The following is a 19,928-nucleotide window of genomic DNA, read 5'->3' as shown; positions in this document are numbered from 1 at the left end:
GGTTCCTTTCCTGACTTGCTCCTTTTCATTCACCTGCTGTGCTGCACTTCTGTGCTGAGCCTTTCTGCAGCTTGTGCCAGGCAGGTAGCTCTGGTCTCAGGGCACTTTCACACCTGTCCTGCAAGGGACACAAGGCTCAGCACAACCCTCCCCAGGGACCAGTTTAACCCTCATTCCTCCCCTTTTCCTCTTTGAGACAATACAAACCTCCCAGAGCTCCTGATCCCAAGTACCAGAGTTCAGCAAAGGGAGGACACTGCCCGGTGACCAGACACCACAGTGATGGGCATGGTGGAGGTAACAGCAGGGCAGCCAGTGGGTTACAGCTGGCTCAGGCTCTGTATGTGTTTATAAATGCATGTAATTTTACATTTATTGCTCTGCAAGCCTGGAAGCAACATTGCCTTGGATGTGCCTGAAGATGCCTGCAAGCGTGGCTGCTGATCAGCTCCAAAACCTACCATGAGACTCGTTGCAGGCAGGAGGGGAGCAGGGGCTGGGGGTGCCCAGGCAGGGCCAGTGCAGCATCCCTGGGACAGCTGGTGAGAGCACAACAGCTTCTTTCCTGTGGGAGAGGAGACAGGCAGAAAGTCCTCTGCCCAGCAAGAGGCAGGAGGATCCTCAGGTGCCCCCAGCAGGGCTCGGGCAAAGCTTTCCCCTGTGCACACAACCCCATGTGCTCAGCCCCGCGCTGTGCGGGCAGGGAACAGGCTATAAAACCACAGCTGGTCCTTGAGGAAAAGCATCAAACTCCTCCGGGTGAGGTGCAGGGCTCAGGAGAGCGCAGGAAGTGCCTTTGAGGGGAGCATGAACCTTTGGCATCAGCAGGACACGTGGGACACTCGCCCTGGCCTGGGGGTGCTCTTCTCGAGGTAGCTGGAAAATGCCTCCAGGTGAGAAAGTGAGTGAGCACTGGCCAGAGATACAGACTGGACAGATCAAGAAGTCAAGATTTTGCATTCCAGCTATCTATAGGAAATAGGGTTTTTTTATTATTTCAAGTTTTCATAAAAATCCATAATTATTGAAATCAAAGTTACAGAAGAAAGTTCGTAACTTTTTATTGATTTTATTTCTTTTTTTCTTTCTTTTTCCCCCCCCCTTTCTTGTTTTTCCCTCTCAGGGTTAGATCTGACACCAGAGTCAATCAGACAAAGTCCTTACAAACACAGGAGTCCTGAAAACATCAGCTGAATGTTTTCCTGGTATAAAGAAGAAAGGAGGAGGAGGAAGAGGTGGTGACAGTGCGGGTGCAGTGGGTTTGGAGAGGGGCGGAGGACATGGTGAAGGAGAGAGAGAGAGGTCGGTATGTTTGTAGCAATGTTTGTTTTCTGATTATTTTTTTTTATTTGTTCATTTGTTCTTTTTTTAGAAAAAAACAACACCATTATTATTTGCAATCTGTTGCCTGCTTAGATCATTTTCATGTTGAACTTGCGCGGCGCGTCGGCGGAGCTGATCCCCGCGTCCGACTTGCGTGGCACGTACTCGATCTCAATGTTGTGCTTGGTGTTGCCTTTCCCCCGGCTCCACAGGAACAGGAGCACCAGACAGAAGAGCACGACGCCCAGGAAGGAAATGAAGCCCATGGTGGTGGCGATGATGAGAGTCTTGATGTCAAAGGGGAAAGGCACGGTGGCGCGCGTGCTGTTGGCATCGCTCTCGTTGGGCTGGTTGGAGATGAAGGCGAAGGTCTTGTTGGGCTGGTGGGGCCAGTCTGGGGAGTAGCTGCGCACGTGCAGGTGGGCCAGCATGGTGTCGTTGCCACCCGCGTTGCTGGCGATGCATAGGTAGGTGCCGTTGTCCTGGATCTGGGCGTAGCGCACCTCCAGCGTGCCGTCAGGGAAGACCGTGAGCCGCCCGTTGGTTTTGGTAGAGATGAGGTGCTTCCTGGGAGACAGCCACATGATGGTGGGGGGCGGGTCCCCATCTGCCCGGCAGACAAAATGGACCGTGTGGCCTTCGTCCACGAAGATCTGCTGAGGTTTGCGGTCCCGTATCCGCGCTCGGCGGCAGGTGAAGTAGTTGGGCAGGAGGACGTCGGGGAAGTCTTTGAATTCCTTGCCCTGGACAAACTCGGGGGTGGAGCAGGTGGGCTGCTGCTTGTTGAAGTTCAACCTCCATCGCCGCCGGAAAACCCAGAGCAGCCGACAGTCACAGGCCAAGGGGTTGTTGTCAAGGATGAGCGTCTCCAGGTTGCCCACTGAGTGGAAGGCTGACTCCTCCAGGGTGGTCAGCAAATTCCCTGACACGTTCAGGATGCGCAGGTAATTGAGGCCACGGAAGGCGAAGGGCTCGACCGTGGTGAGCTGCCCTCCCACCAGCTGGATCTCCTGCAGCCTGAGCAGGTCATGAAGCATGGAGCCCTCAATGGTGACAATAGGGTTGTAGGACAGGTTCAGGAACCGGAGGTAAACCAAGTGCCTCACCGACACGTACGGGATGGACGTCAGGTTGCAGTGGGTGATGGACAAGGAGGTCAGGTTCAACCCGTAGAGGCAGTTGGACGTCATAGTATCCAGGTAGGGCCAGTGTGAGATCTCGAGGACCTTGAGCCGGTACAGCCTTTTGAATGAGTAATCCCGGATGGTGTTAATGTTCAGATGGCGCAGCCGCAGCACGATCAAGCCGTGAAGGTGAGACAGGGCCTCCGTGGGGATGGAGGTCAGGTTGCATTTCTCCAGGGTCAGCTGCTCCAGGCTGTTGAGACCGCTGAAGGCTCGGTGGGAGATGTAGACAAGGTCGTTGTCCCCCACCTCCAAAGACTTGAGGTTGTACAAGTCCTGGAACATGTAATCTAGGAGGATCACAATTTTGTTCTCACTAATGTCTAGCTTGGTAAGGTTGCTGAGTCCGGTAAACACCCCCAAGGGGATCAGCTTGAGCCTGTTACTCCTGAGCCCCAGCGTCCTGAGGTTGAAGAGGTTGTTGAAAGCCCCAGGTTCAATGGCACTGATAATGTTCTCATTTAGCTCCAGCTCCTCCAGGTGAGGATAGTTGGCAAATTCATCCTGGTTGAGCGTCTTGATGCGGTTCTTGCCCAAGTCCAGCAGCTTGGTCTCGGTTGGGATCCCCTCTGGCACGACCATGAACCGCTTGCGGTGGCACAGGACGGCGCGCTCCTGGGCAGAGCACTCGCAGCGCGGCGGGCAGCCCGTGGCGGAGCCGGACAGGATGGATCCCAACATCAGCAGGAGGATTGGCTGCCAGCAGGCCAGGATTGGGCTGCGCATACTCGCCTCCCCAGCTACCATCCTATCTCTCACCTGCAGGTAACACAGGGGAGAGAAAGAGCAGGGTGGATGTGAGCACTTAATGGGCATGACCACGGGAAAAGGTTCACCATCCTGGTAGAGCTGCTGTTAAGGCAAAGCAGAGGGTCTCATTTTTCCAGCTGAAATCCAGCCCTTTGGCTACAAGACCATCTCTCCTCCCCACCTCCCACCCCCCCAACTTTTCACTTGATGACTGAACGTGCACAGACTTTGAGTGGAAAGCCTTGAGGAATCTGTGTCAGACAGAACTCACTTCCTCAGCTTCTTAAAAAAAAAAATTTAAAAAAATGAATACTAACCACATCTATCTACATCCTATTTTAAGCTCTTGAAAATTATTCAGTTCCCTGTAGATGGAGCCTGAATATAAAGGCTGCTTTGCAAACACAGAAGAGCCAAGCGCTGGATCAAGCATCTGGGGGAGCCCTGTGTGGAGTCAGCTGGCAGGGGGTGTCCGAGCTGGGAGCAGTGGTGACAGCTCCGTGGGGACTGGTTCCCTTCCTCCGCAGCAGCCTGGTCTTGGTGTGCCCTGAGGGTCAGTCCTTTGTCCCCCGCCACGCCTGCCTGCAAGGTGCAGACCTGTCCCACTCTCCTCTGAGGCACAGTGACCGCTCTGTGGATCTACAGAGGGAGCTCCAGCCTGACGTGAGGGCCAGAGCCCGCGGGGTGAGGGGGGCTGCCCCATCCTAGCTGGGAAAGACCCGGCCTTCCCTGCAGAGGGCTGGGAGACCCACTCTGGGTTATGTTCTGGAACGACCCCAGTCCCTCAGCAGGCAGAAGCTCCCTGTCATGCTGCCTCTTTTGCATTTATTTCCTTGTTGTTCAAGCTGTTATGAGGGATCAAATCATATTAATATTGCATATTAGATGTACAGCTACTCCAGACCGTGTTTATATCTATTGTTATGTGTACACTGCACTGCCTGCACTAATGCTATTTATGACTAATGCTGAATATACTGAATACATTAGTTCTGTTTGTATCCATCCATTATCTATCCTGTGCATTACTTCCTCTGCTCTGGCACTATTTATGGGTCTGGTACGCGTTCTGTGCGTTATTTCCACTGCATCTGTTTACATTCATCATTTCATACAGATATATGACTTTTGTTCCCAAAAAAAACCCAAACAACTCAACATTTCTTTGCAAGACGCATGGATGAAAGATAATGGACTGGCCATTAAAATGTCCACCAACACCAACTCGGAAACCACCAGGCCTTGGCACACCAGGTGCTCCGGCTGTGAGGTCCTGGAATCCCCACGGAAATCCTCCTGTGGTTTTTTTCTGGCTCACTGTCCTTCTCCATCCCCTTTTCCTGCTACCTCTGCCATGGGGCTTGGCCTCTGGGGACCACCCAAAGCTCATCCCCCCTCAAAGCAAAGAGGTGCAATGCTGGGAGCTGATCCTGTGCAGCTCCCCTGGCAGCAGGGCTGAGCACCCTCCCACTGGCCCCAGGTCACCATGTCCCAGGCCAGTGGAAGTGTTTCCAGTGGGTTCACCTGGACTGCAAGGAGCCGTTTGTCAGGTATTTACAATTTGTCACCCCACGTGCTATTCCCTCCTGAGTGCTGGTGGGGCTGGGCAGCCTTACAAACACCAGCAGGGCTGCTGCTACCGTTGCGATGCCACTTGGCTGGGGCTGGGGCTGGGCAGCACCACCAGTGGGCAGTTCTTGGGCAAAGGGCAGCAGGTGGATTAGCTCCCGAGGGTGGTGCAGAGCTGCCAGGGCCTCCCAGGCTGCTGTTGCCCCTGTTTTGGGGGGCAGCTCATGACCCCCTCCTCCTGCCCGCCCGGTGCCCGTGTGCCAGCGCCAGCCCGCACGCAGCCACCCTCGGCCGGCGTTTCTCAGGAGCCAATTCCCACTCCTCACAGCCACGCTGAGAAAGCCATCAAAGAAAGCTAAACAGGGTATGCAAAACAAAATACTGTCTAAGGGCCTTAATTATACCAGGGCTGAAAAGCCTTCAGCTTGTTAGTGTGCCAGGCAGCGGCCTTATTTGGCTGTGTTCTGAGCTGAAATTTCAGCTCTGCCCGTGCGTGCAGCCGCGCTGGTCCCTGCTGGGCATGGGGTGTGGGGGGGTGGGAGCTGAATCCCACTGCAGAGCCCCACACATGGCTCCTGCATCAGCACACACACCCCCCCGCCGCCCCCCCCCCAATGCCCCCCAGGGGCAAATTCTGCCCTTTCACTAGCAGGAAGGGGAGTGCACCTGCAACATGTTTAGCTCTGTGCTGTTGGTGCTGCACCAGCCTCGGCGGATGGGCAGAGGCCAGAGCTGCTGGGAGGCTAAAATATAAGAAAAGACATGAGAGATGAAGGAAGTAAAATCTGCATGATGGTAAAGATGAGACAAACCCACTTGGATTAAAGTCTAGACATACCTCACACGTTATTAGTTCTCAGCTAAATTTAAATCTATGATAAATAAAATCCTTGACAAAAAAAAAAAAACCTTCATAATCTTAATAGCCAGAGTCACAGAAGAGCTTTGGGAGAAAAAAAAACAAACCAATGAATAAGCTGAAAAATTCTGGGCTAAGATGAGCTTTAAATCACTTCTGGTTCCTATTTACCTCTAGCTGCTGAGAGGACCAACCCTGCCACAAGGTGAGGTGGGTATTAAGAGGTGCTCTTCTCAAAAAGACTCAAATCATGATTTTCATGTGCGCTGAGGTCAAGCACCTGCACACGGCTTCCCAGGGACTGCCACATGTCCCCCTGCAGTGGCTGCTCCCAGCAATTGCTGCCAGCAGGAAACTGGAAGTGTCAACAGGGGCTTTCCAAAAGCCTGAAGTCCTCCCAGATTTACTCTGAGGAAGAGAGTGCAATGTGCCCAGCCATAGCCCCAGCACGAGCTGCCAGGCAGGATCAGGCCGCGCGGCTGTGACGCACAGGCCAGGCCAGCCCAGGGAGAGCTGCAGCCCTCTGGTGTGAACGTGGCTCTCATTTCTCACATAAAAAAGGAATTGATAAGAAAGGAGCAGCTGCTGGATGCTCTGTCTTTAGGCCATGAGCAAACCAGTGCAAATCAAAGCAAAAGTCATGCCCAGAGCCATGGCATCCACTGACCCGTCTGTGCTACCCTCCTGCCTGGGGATGAGGGCTCCAAAGCACAACCCCTGCCCCGGGGATGGTGCTAGACTTGACCTGAGGAGCAGAGGGATGCAGTGGAGCCACCATGCCCAGGTGCTAAATGCACAGGACCCGCTGCATGTCTCGGGCTGGGAGGAAAGCTGCTGTCCTGGGCACGTGCCTGGAGATGCAGCCTGGGGCTGGGCTGGAGCGCGGAGGTGTGCAGGGTTCGCTCCCTGGTGATGGGCACGGGCTGCCCCCGCGCAGGAGGGGAACCAAGCCCAGGAGGGTGGGTTTGCTCCTGAGGCTGCTGCTGCCCTCCTGCTCTGAAGGGTGGGCAGCATGCCTAGCCGTGCCTGCCAAGGTCACTGCTGTCCCTGGGCTGTCCCCTGCTCACCCAGTCAGGGCCAGGCCGGTGCTCCTTGGCACGGAGCGATCTGCTGCGCTGACAGTGAGCGAGCAGCAAAAATCCCCAAGTCAGCTATAACCCCCACCTGGCAGCCATAAATTACAGTGTGGGAGACATTCACCCTTGAACCAGCTGCTTTTGAAAGCATCCAACGACAACAGGCAATATAGGACAAAGCAAGCTGTATCCCTGGGCAAGTAGGAGGTCCTGCAGCGCCCAGGGGGCTGAGCAGGGCCAGGAGCACATACCCACCTTTTCCCCATCTTGCTGCAGTGTCACAGCAGCAGGGCTGGTGCTCCCAGCCCCACACAGGAGCCCAGGTTGGGCTGTGGTTGTAGGCGTGGGGCTGGGTGTGGGTCAGCCACGAGCTCAGCCCCACCCCCCCCCCCCCCCCCCCCCCCCCAATCTCTGGCCTGGTGGCTTCACACAAAGCCGCTGAGACACAGCTCTGAGTCAGAGCTCTCGTCTCCTTTAAGCTGCTCCAGCCAAATCAAATTTTATTGAACTTGACTACATTTTAGAGATAAAGACTCCAGGTTTACAAATAAATATTTAACAACCTTTCCTGCTGCTAAAAGAGTTGCTTATCCAGACCCCAGGCTCTGCACTAAGTGTTCCTGTAGCTATCTGCAAGGCAGCAAAACAAAGGGAGAAGCTTTAACTGGCCAAACACATTTACACCCATTTCCTCATCTCTCCATCATTCCCCCTGTGTCCAGCACCCATTGTTGGACCCTTTTGCTTTGTCTCTCCTTCCTCCCCACCCCACCTGCTCCCTCCTCCTCCTCCTCTTTTTCCACTCAGTAGCTGCTCTCCTCCCTGGTGCCCAGGGCTGGCTGGGGGTGGGTGGGAGCAGGGGCTGGTGCACAAGGCAGTGACCCACGGATCAGCCAGCAAGGAGCCCACCCCCAGCCCCATGCTGGGCACCAACTCCCACATGCAGGCAGGACTCTCCAGCCCAGAGCTTTTGCTCAGCCTGCTCAAGTATCTGCTTTCAGCTGCTCCGAGGTGGGAGCCTGGAATGTGTGCGCAGCAACCTGATCTGCTCTGGCAGTTGCTCTGAGGCTGTAAAGGAGCATGAAGTAGTATTTAAGATGCAGTTCCCCTTCTGGCATGGACACCACCTTGCTGGCACCAGATACCAGCAGCTGGCCTGCGGGGTGGTCCTGCAAAGGCCTTTCATCATGGCAATGGGCTCTTCACCCAAACTGTGGTGCCCCAAGTGCCACAGGAGGTTAAGCCAGGGAAGCACCAAGCCAAAGGGCAAAAAGAGCAGAAAAAAGGGAGGGGCTGCACAGAGGAAGAGAAGAGATCTGAAGTGGGCTGAGGGGCCAGGATGCTGGAAGGGGGAAGCTTTGGCCCAGTTGTCCACTGGTTTAGCTCCGGGCTGTGTATCTGTTTGTCTCCATTCAGGGACAGACATGTACAGTGGAGGGACAACTGGCAACGGCCCAGAGCCAACCTGGAGAGTGGTTTTCAGCCTTGGCAGGTTATTGGAGCAGGGTAATGGGAAGGAGATCCCAGTGATCTATAGGATTCTGAAGCTCTGAGCAGTTTTTGCTGAGGCTGTTTCTTGCTGCGATCACATCTGTGCGAGAGCTGCTCATCCTCCTCACACCTTTGCTCCTTCTTTGCAACGTCTTCTCTCTCTCTTTGCCTGCACATGCTTCAGTGCCCCATCAGCAAAGAAAACATCCTGACAAGTGATCAATAAGTAATTGCAAAGGCAGCTGTGGATGCCGGGGTGCAAAGCCCTGAGCTAGCAAGAGAGAAATGAGCAGTGTAAGGGCGCAGAGCACCATGGAGCTCAGGCTGGGAGCCAGCCATGCTCCCCTACCCAAGGACATGGGCTGGCCCATCACTGCCAGGTGGTTCAGTGCTTCCTATGACAGGCAAGCTGGGAGGAGGATGTGACTTGTTTCTGCTTGCAAGACAAAGAGCAGGAGAGCTATGTTTGCTGGGGGAGTATCTCCTAAGGGTTCGCCTTGGAACTCCAGCACTGGAGGTGTTTTGGGCTGGGTCAGCAGGAGAGCAGGAGGATGGTGTGTGCTGGGCTGCTGGGACAGAAGTGAACAAGCTAGTTGAATGTGGCTTCACCTTTTTTTTTTTCTTTTTAAATTTCAAATCAAGATCAAATAATAATAATTAAAAAAAACAAACTCAACTATGGATTCCCATGTCTTCCTGTGGACATGGGCTAAGTCACCCAGATGTGGTGCATCCAGCTCAGCAGGTGCTCAAGGGATGAGTCAGTCATGGGTAGAGGGGGCTTCAGTATAGTATGTGGGTCTCTGATTTTCCTCCCTGTCTGTAGCTGTGAAAGGAGGATGGAAAAACCCCAGCCTTTTCTTAAGGCTATGGAAACATTTGTACCAGAAGTGAAAGAAAGGCCTGTCCAAGGAGTATCTTCCAGGAGAGCCACCAGGGTCACGATGACATTGCAAAGGTATCCCCTGTGCTCTGCCTCCATGTGTCCATGGCCAGCAAGGTGTCATGGGACACAGCCGTCCCCAGGGCAGTGCCAACAAAGGCCCTCTGGGGAGAGCAAGGCATTGGCAGCTGCCAGAGCCTGAGCCACCATCCTGCTCCTGTCCATGCATGGAGAAAGTTCCCTGCTCCTCCCAGCACAGCCCAGCCAGGGCTGGCAGCCTCCCTTTCTCATTGCACTGCAGGGAGGACTGTTTTTTCCTGTTAATGAGCTCAAATAGTACCCAGACACCCTCTGTGCTCCCCTGAGCTCCCAAGGAGTGCTCTGAGCATCCCTGGCACCAGTGAGGGCCCTGCTAAGGGCCCTACCCTGGGCAGCAGCAGTAGATTTTGGGCTGGAGGATGGGGGACAGCCCAGGCAGCAGCTCAGCATGCTGCCACGGTGCTGCTGGCTCAGCCAGAGTGCAGCTGGCCAGTGCCTGTGCTAAACCCCACGCTGCTGCCAGGGGCAGGACACCACCTGATCTAGCAGAAAAGTGGCTGGTACAAAGTCAACCTGCTGCCAAAGCATGTTTCCTTCAGATCAGCAGCAGATGGCATTTCTGTAGGGGCTCACCTCAATGCTTGGACCAGTGACTGGAGGCTTCCTGTTCCCCCAGATCCAGGCACCAGCCCCTGAGGACAGTCCCTGTGCCATGGTGAGTGCCAACATCCCAGCAGTGAGGTGGGCAGCCCTGCCAGGCTGAGATCCTGGCAATCCCAATGCATGAACCACACCTGAGGCACCCACCAAGGGCCTGGCAGGGGCAGCTGGCTGGCACCAAGGCAAGCTGCTCCCTCAACACGGCTCCCTGCCTGGGGACATCCTGTCCCCTCCAGCCATCAGGTTCTGCCAAAGGTGTCCAATGGCTCTGCAGTGCCCTGGAGCTCTGCTCAGCACCCCAGCAGCTCCGGCAGCAGAAAGCCATGGCCACAAGCAGAGCTGGGGAGCTGGTGCCTTCTGCCCTCCTTTACCCAGGGCTGGTTCAGCAGGAGAGCAAACGCCAAACCAGCCAGACACCCTGGCCCCACAGGGCCACAAGGAGACATCGACAAAGCTGTAGGACATGACCCCCTCTAACAGCCACAAGACTGAGCTGCTGTGTCCCCTCTGTGTCCCTGCCTCTGCTCGAAGGCAGAAGACCTAGATCAAAGTCCAAACACTGTCCAAAGCCGGGACCAGCCAGCACGTCCCAAGCCTGCAGTGCTACAGAGCAATGCTGCTGCCAGGGACTGGTCCTGGTCCTTAGGTTTCATTTAAGCTTAGGGCATCCTTACAGCACCACTTCTGTTCCTATGCCACATCCCTTAAATACCCTACAATCATTACAGGATCCCTAGAAAAGTACAAGGGCTGCTCTGGAGTGCTGTGTCTTCCCATGGAAACCTTTGGGGTAATAGCAAGAGGACTTCAGAGAAGTAAACCTGGCAGCTCCGCTGCATCCAGGGAAACCTGCTGATTTACCTCCCTTTAGGACCAGCCCTGATATTCTTATATTGCTGCCTAAAACAAATGCCCTCAGAAGCCTTTCAGGAGAGGCTGACTGCAGCCCAAGCTGGTGGTGAAGGCTCTGATAACTCATCAGGAGGATGAGCTGCATAGGACCATGAGGGCACCCTTGTGCTGAGGGTAGAGCTGTTCCTGCCCCATTCCTGCCAGGATGTGGGGCAGAGTGGGATGTGGGGCTCGGGCAGGGGCATGGCTGTGTTTCAAGGTGCTTCAGGTCCTCTCTATCCACCTCCTTGCCCAAGTCCTTCCCCCAAGCCAGATCTCTCCCCCTCTTTCCCTCTCTCTTTTTATTACGTTTCATTCCCATAATAACAAATTTAGTGCTGCAGGAATTTCCAGAAGGAATGGAGAAAAAAGGGACCCAAAGAAAGCATAAGCAATGGCAAAGACAGGGAGAAGATTCCTCTTCCCAACCAGGCTTTTTCTGTGCTGGTTTTACATGTACAACTCTTTTTTTCTTTCCCCCTTTCCCGCTTGTTTGATTTTTGCATTATTTATGGCTTGTCTTCAGGGCCTGTATTTGCTGTTATTGTTTCATTCAACAATAAAATACATCAGATAAAAACAAACTGTGCTGAGCCACAGCTGTGCCCACCTGCCCTTGCACTCAGACATACCCATGAAGGTATTTGTCCTCTGCAGGGATGGGGGGGCTGTGCACAGAGCTCCGGGGGTCCTGGCACTGCTCCTACACCTCAGACACACCCCCAGGCAAGAAGGAAAAAGAGGGGAACACTGAGAGGAGAAAACAAAGCACCGGGAACTCGGGGATTTTTAAGGGCAATTCATGAAATGCAACACACTGATTTCACTAGTAAGGGTGCCCCAAGTGCCGGCTGCGGGTGCTGTGCAGCCCATCTCAGCCCCAGGGAACACATCCTGGGAAGTGCAGCTCTGTCCCGCAGCGCGGTGCTGGGAAGGGCTCTGCACAGGGCAGGGAGTGCTGCCCCACAGCTGCCCAGCAGCTGGAGCAGGAGGGACAAGCACAATGGGTTCAGTGCCTGTGGTAAGGGCTGTCAGCACGTCAGCAGCCTGAGCGGCGCCCTGGGGAGCCGAGCTGTTCCCCGGCCTTTTCTGTCTTCCAGCAGGTGAGCTGGGGGCACAGAGAAAAAGGAGGGACCTACTGTGAGGATGGAGTGGCTCCCCTGCTGCCCTCGACAGAGGGCTGCTTTGAGGTGGTTTTGTTGTGTTTTGCTTGAGCTGAAAGAGATGCTTTCCACCCATTCCTCCTTCTCCCCAGTGATGCTGATAATAATACAGAGCCTGTGCTCTGGGCTGTAAGCAAGAACAAAACTAATCACAGGCAAATACAGAGCATAGAAATTAATTCAGAAATGTAAGGCCAGGGTTTCCATTTCGGTTCAGCTCCTGTATCGTTTCCCATTGAAAAGGATAAACAGGCTGAGCACAAATCAGTTTAATGGCAGCACCTAATGGCAGTGCAATTCCATGCTTCCCAGAGCAAACGGAGCTGAAGCCCAAGGCAGCAGCGTGACCCGCAGCAGCTCCTGGGGGCAGCCATGGCACTGGGGACCTGGGTCACTTCAGTGCAAGAGGGGCTAGTGTCCCTCTCTGAGCTTAGGGATGCTGGTGGGCCCTTGCCTGCCTGATTCCCAGAAGAAAAGGGGTGTCCCATGGGGTGTCCCTCACATCCCTGAGGTGCTGGTGGCAGACTCGGACCCACTGGGAGCTTGCTGAGCTGAGTCAGGATGCTCCCCCAGTGTGGGCCAGGCAAGGGGGTTTCCATGCTGCTCACCCCTGTGGCCCGAATTCCTTTCCTTCGTCTGGCTCCCGTGGTGCATGGTCATTTAAAGCAGGGCTGCCATTATTTTTCCTACCTCATCCACGTTGATGTGCCTTGTCCTGTGGGACAATGAACGAGCCACTTGCCAGCAGAGCTGGGGCAGAAGCAAGCCACCAGGCCAATGCTTGCCTGTAATGCCCTCTCTGATTCCCCTGACTCACATTTTTGGTTATACTATGTCAGTTTGGCTCTCTGTGACTGCCCTCAGTCCAAAGGGAGGGTGGGGAAAGGCTGGGTTCAGGTAAGGGAGGGAGATGTTTGTCCATGCGCCTGCGTGGAGGGAAGAGCCTCTGAGAGTGCTCAGACTTTGCTCGCCACCCCCAGGTTGCCTCCAAGGTCTAAATGAGTTGTTTCCCATTTCACACTCGACATCTCAAATCCAAACAAAGAGCTGAAAGAATAGATCACGTCAAAATATTTCTGCTTCTCCCTCCTACGAGAATTCCCCATCAGAGACCAATCCAATTAAGGTGCTGGTTATGAAATTAACCATAATTACAAGAGCGATATTTAATGTTTTGCATTCTGATGAAGAAACGGCACGGAAACGACCAAAAAAATAGGATTGAGGGTCCTACTGAGTTAACTAAGAGCAAAGTGGGGTGATGTGGGGTGGGGGGAAGGGGCTGCCAGGGGAGCAAAGGCTGTGCAGGGTGGCAGGGGCTGGGCTGCACCATGGGTGCCCAGCCCAGGGACCCATGTGCTCATTGGCATGTCCCTCAGGGAGTAGTGGCCAGCTCCTGAGGCAGCTGGGAGCAGGGTATCATCCCAGCCTGATGGCTCCTGGCAGGTATTTTGCCATTTGAACATCACTCGGATGCTGTTGAGCCACAGAATCATGTCTTGGGAGGCACAGACCAGCCCTGCACCTCCTCACCCTGTCCCCACTCCCTGCAGGGACCCTCTGGCTCACCCACAGGACTGTCCTCACCTCAGGACACCAACTCCAGCCCTGAGACAAGGGACATGAAAACTTCAGGGGGGAAAGCTTTTGGCTTCTGACCAAGACACCTGGGTCCTCCTCGGGAGCCCAGGAGACTCGTGTCCATGTGTGGACATGTCCCCTGCAGGATGCCATGAGCACTGAAAGGCTTGACTGGCTTATAGAGACACATGAACATAATTACGGAATAAAACATGCAGGATGGTTAAACAGAAACCATTTCTGTGTTTAACTGGGAGAATAAGCAAAAGCAAGACAAGCTCCCCAGCCCCCATGAGAGGAATGCTGACCTGCTACCTGGGCTGGTCCCATGCTCAGTCAGGAGATGCTGCTTGGATGGAGTATGGGGCTGTGGAGGCCAAGGGATGGTGGCCAAGGTGTTGGCGAGGCCAGAGGGAGGGCTGAGCTGCTGGTGGGACTCGTGGCAGGGCTCCCCTCACCACGGCCAGGCTGCTGCCAATGTATCAATACCCTCTGTGCATCCTGCTGGCATCCTCCCCCCCACCACTGCTCCCCCCTTCCCAAGCCAGCCAGCACAATCTGCTGCTCTCAGGGATGGAGGGAGTCTCCTGCTCCTTGCCCAGGCTAAAAAGGAGATGAGGCTCTCTGTGCCATTTATTAGTGTTTATTCAATTGCCTGGGTCAAGCTGACAATTAATGCTGCCCACTCAGACAAGCCTTGTCCTGGCTGGCTGTGCCCAGGGGAAGCAGAGGCCACACTGTGCTGCTGACAGCACTGCAGGGCTGTCACTGGGCTGGGGCTTCTCCCCTACCCCAAGCCAGCCCCATCCTCAGACACTCCTCTCCCTCTCTGTATCACACATGCCCTGACACTATCCCAAGGCTGCAGATTCCAATAGCCACCAAAACTGGCTGTTAGTAAGACATGTCCCCAGCCAGGGTCACAGGGAGCTGGGACACAGAGGAAAGCCACGGAAACCTCTCTCTGTGCAGCTATTCCCCTCCACAAGCTCCAATTTTACTCCCCCAGATGGAGAGAGAGGAGGGAAAAATTGACTTGGAAGAAAATTGAGGCCATGGCCTCCAGTTGCTTTCTCCCTTTATTTTTCTTGTATTGTTTGATTTGAGTTAAAGCATTTGTAGCCCTCTTCTCTCTCATCCCAGCCTTCCCCACAGCCTGACAAGCCCTTCTGGCTCTTTTCCCACCAAAAGCCATTTCTGCTCATGCAAGGATAAACCCTCCTCCCTTCACTCCTCAGGGCTTAGCAGAGAAGAGAGGAGAGCTGCTGACTTGGTGCACTGGACATGTTGGGCAAACACTTTCCCTTGCTGAGCTGTGCCACGACTTGCACCAGCGCTGAGCCCTCTGCTCCCAGCTCCAAGCCTCTGCCATGGTGGCTGGTGTCAAGCATAAAGGGTGAGTGTGGGGACACTGAGCTCATGTCAGCCAGAGTCCACCCCAGCACCAGCACTGCCCAGGGAAGCTCCCCAAGGGACCACATCCAAGGGGGTCCCAAGGGCTGGCAGCGTTCAGCTGAGGGGACATGGAAAAGTGTCTCTCCAGCAGTTTCTGTATCTAAAGCTTTCAAAAGAGTAGGTGGAGCTGCACTTTCCCCCTAGGACATTCACAGAAAGGTGCCCATTGCCAACATGTGCCCCCCCCTGCCTCGAGGGGACAGGTCCAAGCCCCAACCCTGACACAGGTGTCACCCCAGAGCTCTCTCAGCAGCCCCCACCCAACACCCCCAGGCTCACCATGGCCCAGTGACAACCACCTACACGAGGTGACACCTGATGGGGTGTATTAATCCTCATCGAACCACAATGGGTTCAGTTGTGCTTTATAATTCAGCAACTGTAATTACGCTCTAATTACGCTCTAATTGTAGCGTTATTATAAAGTGATTTATCAACCCCTGAAATTAAACCTCAAGCTACAGGATTTTATACTTGTTACATACATCAAGCAGCACAAACTTCAGCATCGTTACAGTGACTGTATTAAGTAGGAAACTAAAGGAATAATAAGTCATTCAGTCATGCTGTTAACCTTCCAGTGATATGAAACAGTGGTAATTAGAGGTATCACAGAGTAATTACGTTATAGGTGTAGAGTAACTGCAGCACAGTACAGTATTACAGAAGTATACCCATTCCTTTTGTAATTAATCCTTTCACAAAAAGGACCTGACTCTTTGCCAGGTGCTGTAAACTCAGCTCTGCTATCTCCTCCAGCCCCTTCCTGCCTGTCCCATGAGAGTCCCAGTGAAGGCTGGGGCTGCCCGAGTGTCCAGTGCAGGGAGGTGCCCCTGCCCACGGGCCCTGCCAGCTCCATGCTGCTGGCCAGGGGCTTACAGCTGAGAAAGAAGCCCCCTCCTCCTACCTGGTACCCTGCAAAGTCCCCACCAGGGACACTGCTGCCTCCAGGCAGTGTCTGTCCCCATCCCAGCCTGGCTATGGGGAAAACCACCCCAGTGTGTCTGCAGGAAGATGTGAAGGCTTTAGCCTCATTTCTCCCTCAGCCTTGCCAGGCCAGGAGCTCCACAAACCACCTCTTCTCCATATGGTATTAAGCCACGGAGCTGACGTGCTCCAGAAAGGAGCCAGGAACAGTGGATGAGCAGGCACAGCCAGCCCAGACATCTCCTCACACCAGCCCCAGCCCACACTGCTGGGATGGGTGGACAGCTGAGGGGCTTTGTGCCCCAGGAGAGTGCAGCTGCCCCTCGGCTGGGTGGCACTTGGGACAGGCACAGGGTGTTACTGGCCACTGCATTTGTGAGAGGTCTGGGAGAGGGACAAGGCATGCACTCAGAACCAGGGGAGCAGACTTGGAGGAAGGGAGACGAACAAAGGTCTGGGCTGTGGGCACAGGGCTGGGACAGCTGCCTTTGGGGTGGGGATGGTTGGGCAGTGCAGGCAGCCCTGGTAAGGTCCTTGCAGCCCCCTGAGCAGGCAGGCTGGCTGGCTGGAGGCACAGCCACCCTGCTGCTCCACAGCTGTGAAGGTCAGGTCAGGGCTGCTGCAAGCAGCAGAGTGGGGAGGAGAGGGTTAAGGCTGGTGGAAAGGATGGGATGGGGATGTGGAGGGACTTGATTTCAGAGCAGGGCTGGGTGCAGGTGGGTGGTGCAGAGGAAGAGGAGATGTCGGGAGCAGGGAGAAGGAGCAGATCTGTGGAGCTGGGCTGCTCCCGGGGATGCCTGAACTGCTCTGCCCCACACTCACCCTGTGGGGTGAGACCCAGAGAACAGTGTGGGCTGGAGATGAGTGTGGGGCTCTCCCACGGGTCCCCTGCTGCAGCCCAGCAGGTAGAGTCACTTGCTGGAAAGGGCATTTTCCAGGGAAGGACCGTGGATGGTAGCTGGGCTAGCGACAGGCAGAGAGAGGCAGCAGAGCTTTGCCAACCAGTACACACCCACGGCGAGCAGACCTGATCCCACCGGTGCCCATATTCAAGCTCACCCACTGGCCCTCCCTCCTAGACCAAATCACTTTCATGGCACCAACACTCCCATTTCTTCTGGGAGGTGACACCTCCAGCACCTGGAGCAAACCATGCCTTTGCCCTTCACTCGGGGCTATTTATACATCCAAGGCACAAGGTGAAAAATCTGGTAACCTATACACGGTATCAGAGAGCAACAAGCAACAGCACTGCCCGGGAGGGCTCCTGGCCAGCAGTCTCTTGGGCACCCTCGAAATCCCCTTCAACATCAACCCTTTTTTTTTTTCTGCCAGACACAAAGGGGCTAAGCCGAGGCTGGGGGGAGACACCCTTCAGTGCCTCCGTATCCTCCCCTGAAGCCTGAGGGATCTTCCCATCCAGCAGCAACTCCCCACGGCCCCAACCCACCTACCTCCAGGCTGGGGAGCTGGTGATGGAGAGGGATGAACCCCCACCCCAAAAAAATTACACCCACTGGCTCCTTCCTCCCAGCCCGGTCACTCTAGGCTGGTGAGCTCTCCCTGCCTGTGTTTAACCCTTTGTGTCTCTGCCTTGGTGCTACAGGCAGAGGAGCTGATTCCTCCTCTGGAATTAAGCCTTGCTGGCTGGGAAGCAGGGCACAGCCTGTTTGAGAACTGATCCCTCTGCTCCCCAGCAAGCCCTGGCAGGTAGTGCTGTCCCGGCCATACCCTACCTGCCTCTGTCATCTGCTCCAGGCTGCCTAACTCATCTGCTTAGATAGGAAGGGAGGAGGAGGGCTCCCACATCAGGATGCAGCTCTGTGCTCGCCTCAGCACCACCGAGCCCCAGCCCTTGCTTGGGCGAGTCAGCCTAGGGTGGCCGCGACCCCAGCCCCAGATTCCAGCTCCCCCCATCCCGCGGGGCTGGGCTGGAGCTGCGGGGAACGGCAGGGGAGAGGGACCGGGCGCTGGGGAGCAGATCAGCAGAAGGAAGGTGCCTGGGCAGAACAGGGCGGTGGAGGCGGCAGGATCAGCGCCGGAGGGGCTGGAGAACAGCAGGGGCCCGGGATACACGATTCCGCCGAGCCCACACGTCCCTCGACGGGCAGCCCCGTCAGTCCCCGGCCCCGCTGTCCCTCCCCTCCCAGCCCCGCTTCCCGAGACTCGGACCCGCATCCCGGGGCGCGGTGCAAACCCCGCACCGGCGGGCACGGGCACATACACACACGCATCCCCCGTGCCCTCCCCGGTGCACGCACCAAGTTCCCAGCCCGGCACCTCCGAGCACCGGCACGGCTCCTGCCCGGGGGAAACGGAGCCCCCCGGCTGCCCCGCACCGCCGGTACCGCCGGTACCGCCAGCCCCGGCCTCCCCGCTCCAGCATCCCCGTCTCGCTTACCTGCATCTCATTCTCGCCGGCGATCTCCTTCGGTCAGAAATGGCATCTCCCCCGGCCCCCACCCCCTCCAAACCCTCCACCTGCAGTAACGCAGCTCCCCCTCTCCGCAGCGGCAGCAGGCGCGGCGGCGGCGCTCCCGGGTCCGGGCCGCCCCCCAGCCCCGAGCCCGGGGGAGGGGAGGGCCGGGCCGGGCACGGGGCCGCGGCGGGGCCGCCCTAGGGACGCGTGGCCACCGGCTGCCTCCGCTCCGCACCCGGCGGGTGGCGGGGACCGGCGGCGGCGGGGCTGCGGGGCGGCGGCATCGCCGTAGCGGGCGGGCAGGCTCGGCCCGGGCTCCGCTCCCCGCTGCCGCCGCCGGGTCTGCCGCGGCGGGGCCGCCCCCGCCCCCCTCCGGGAGGAGCCGCCGGCGGGGCGCGGGGCGGTGCGGGGACGGGAAGCGGCGGCCGCGGCCAGTCCCCTCCTCCCGCCGCCGCCCCCGCTCCAGCGCGGCGAGGGGAGGCGAGAGCCGGGGCGCGGACCCCTCAGGAGGCCAAGGGGAGCGGGGCGTTGTGTCCCTCCAGGGGCCGAGGGTGCTGTGACACCCGCAGACCCAGCGCCTGGCCCCACCGCCCGGCGAAAGAGCGGGGCCGGGGGCAGCTGGTGGCTGCTGGCCCCCCGGCCGCCCGCAGCCCTTGCAGAGAGGGGCCACCGGCTGCCTGCGCTCCGCCGCTGCTGCAGCCTCGTAGCTGGCAGAGGACAGACCAGAGGAGAGGAGCCGGTCGCCCTTGCTTCAGTGCCCAGCCCCGCTGAGGGAGGACGCCAGGCTACCCTGGAGATGCCCGAGCGGTCCGTCCCACTTCAGCTACCTCTGCAAAGGCGTTTTGCCCCTTGTTTTTCACTGCCCTCCCCCCAGACGCCCCCCAAAGCACAAGAGATGAAAAGGGCTGCATGGGGTGGAGGGGGATGTCTCTGAGGGCTGATCTGGGACCCAGTGATCCCAAAGGCCTCCTCGGAGGCTCAGCACATGCTGAGCTGATGGTATCTCATTCAAGACCAAGTGCAAGACTTCCTGAGTGCTGCCCACTGCTTCAGCCCCTTCCATAATGGACACTGATTTATCGAGCAGCATTAGCAGATTTGCCCAGTGCTGGCTCTTCCAACAGAGTATGATTTCTCTGGCAGTAATGGATGCAAACTTTGCTTCTAACCTGCACTTTTCCCCTCCTGCTTCCTCTCGGAAAGGCTCTCCTGGGGCGCTTCCCGCTCTGTGCTGCTTCTACCCAGCTGCCCCCGCAGTGTGGTGGGCCATGGGCCAAGGGGGGCCCGAGGCAGCTGCACCAGGGCCCTCTGAGTTGGCACAGGCTGGGGCCAGAGGCTGCGTGGGAGTCCCTCCACTGGGTCCCATGAGCCTTCCCTTGGACGGCTCTTTCAGCCTGTGGGAGCTTTTGAGGAAGATGATGGTTTGGCCTTCCTCCACCAGCCATTTAACCAAGGAGTGAGGATTCCCATAGAGAGCATCCCTCTGGGCAGCCCTGCCTTTCTTCCTCCTGCAAGACTGGAGCTGCCTGCTCACCCCAGGCCTCTCTGCGGGACACGTGGGCAGTGTGCCAGGGCTGGGCCAGGCGCCCGTGTGTACCCGCCATGTGAGCCCAGTGGCTGTCCCCAGTGGCTGTCCCCAGCTCATGTACCCTCCCCAG

At 56.6% G+C, this 19,928-nt stretch overlaps 1 protein-coding gene across 1 annotated transcript; it reads right to left on the bottom strand.

Moving 5' to 3' along the window:
* Positions 1–957: 957 nt before the first annotated feature.
* Positions 958–18,614, bottom strand: LINGO1 (leucine rich repeat and Ig domain containing 1). The gene is made up of 2 exons (XM_051628056.1): positions 18,253–18,614; positions 958–3,266 (listed from the first exon to the last, which is right to left on the bottom strand). Exons 1-2 carry the CDS (start codon positions 18,256–18,258, stop codon positions 1,413–1,415), a joined length of 1,860 nt encoding a protein of 619 aa, XP_051484016.1. The 5' UTR covers positions 18,259–18,614; the 3' UTR covers positions 958–1,412.
* Positions 18,615–19,928: the final 1,314 nt, after the last annotated feature.

The sequence above is a fragment of the Apus apus genome, chromosome 10, assembly GCF_020740795.1.
Source record: "Apus apus isolate bApuApu2 chromosome 10, bApuApu2.pri.cur, whole genome shotgun sequence".
Lineage (NCBI taxonomy): Eukaryota > Metazoa > Chordata > Aves > Apodiformes > Apodidae > Apus > Apus apus.
This window is presented reverse-complemented; position numbering and strand designations above follow the sequence as displayed.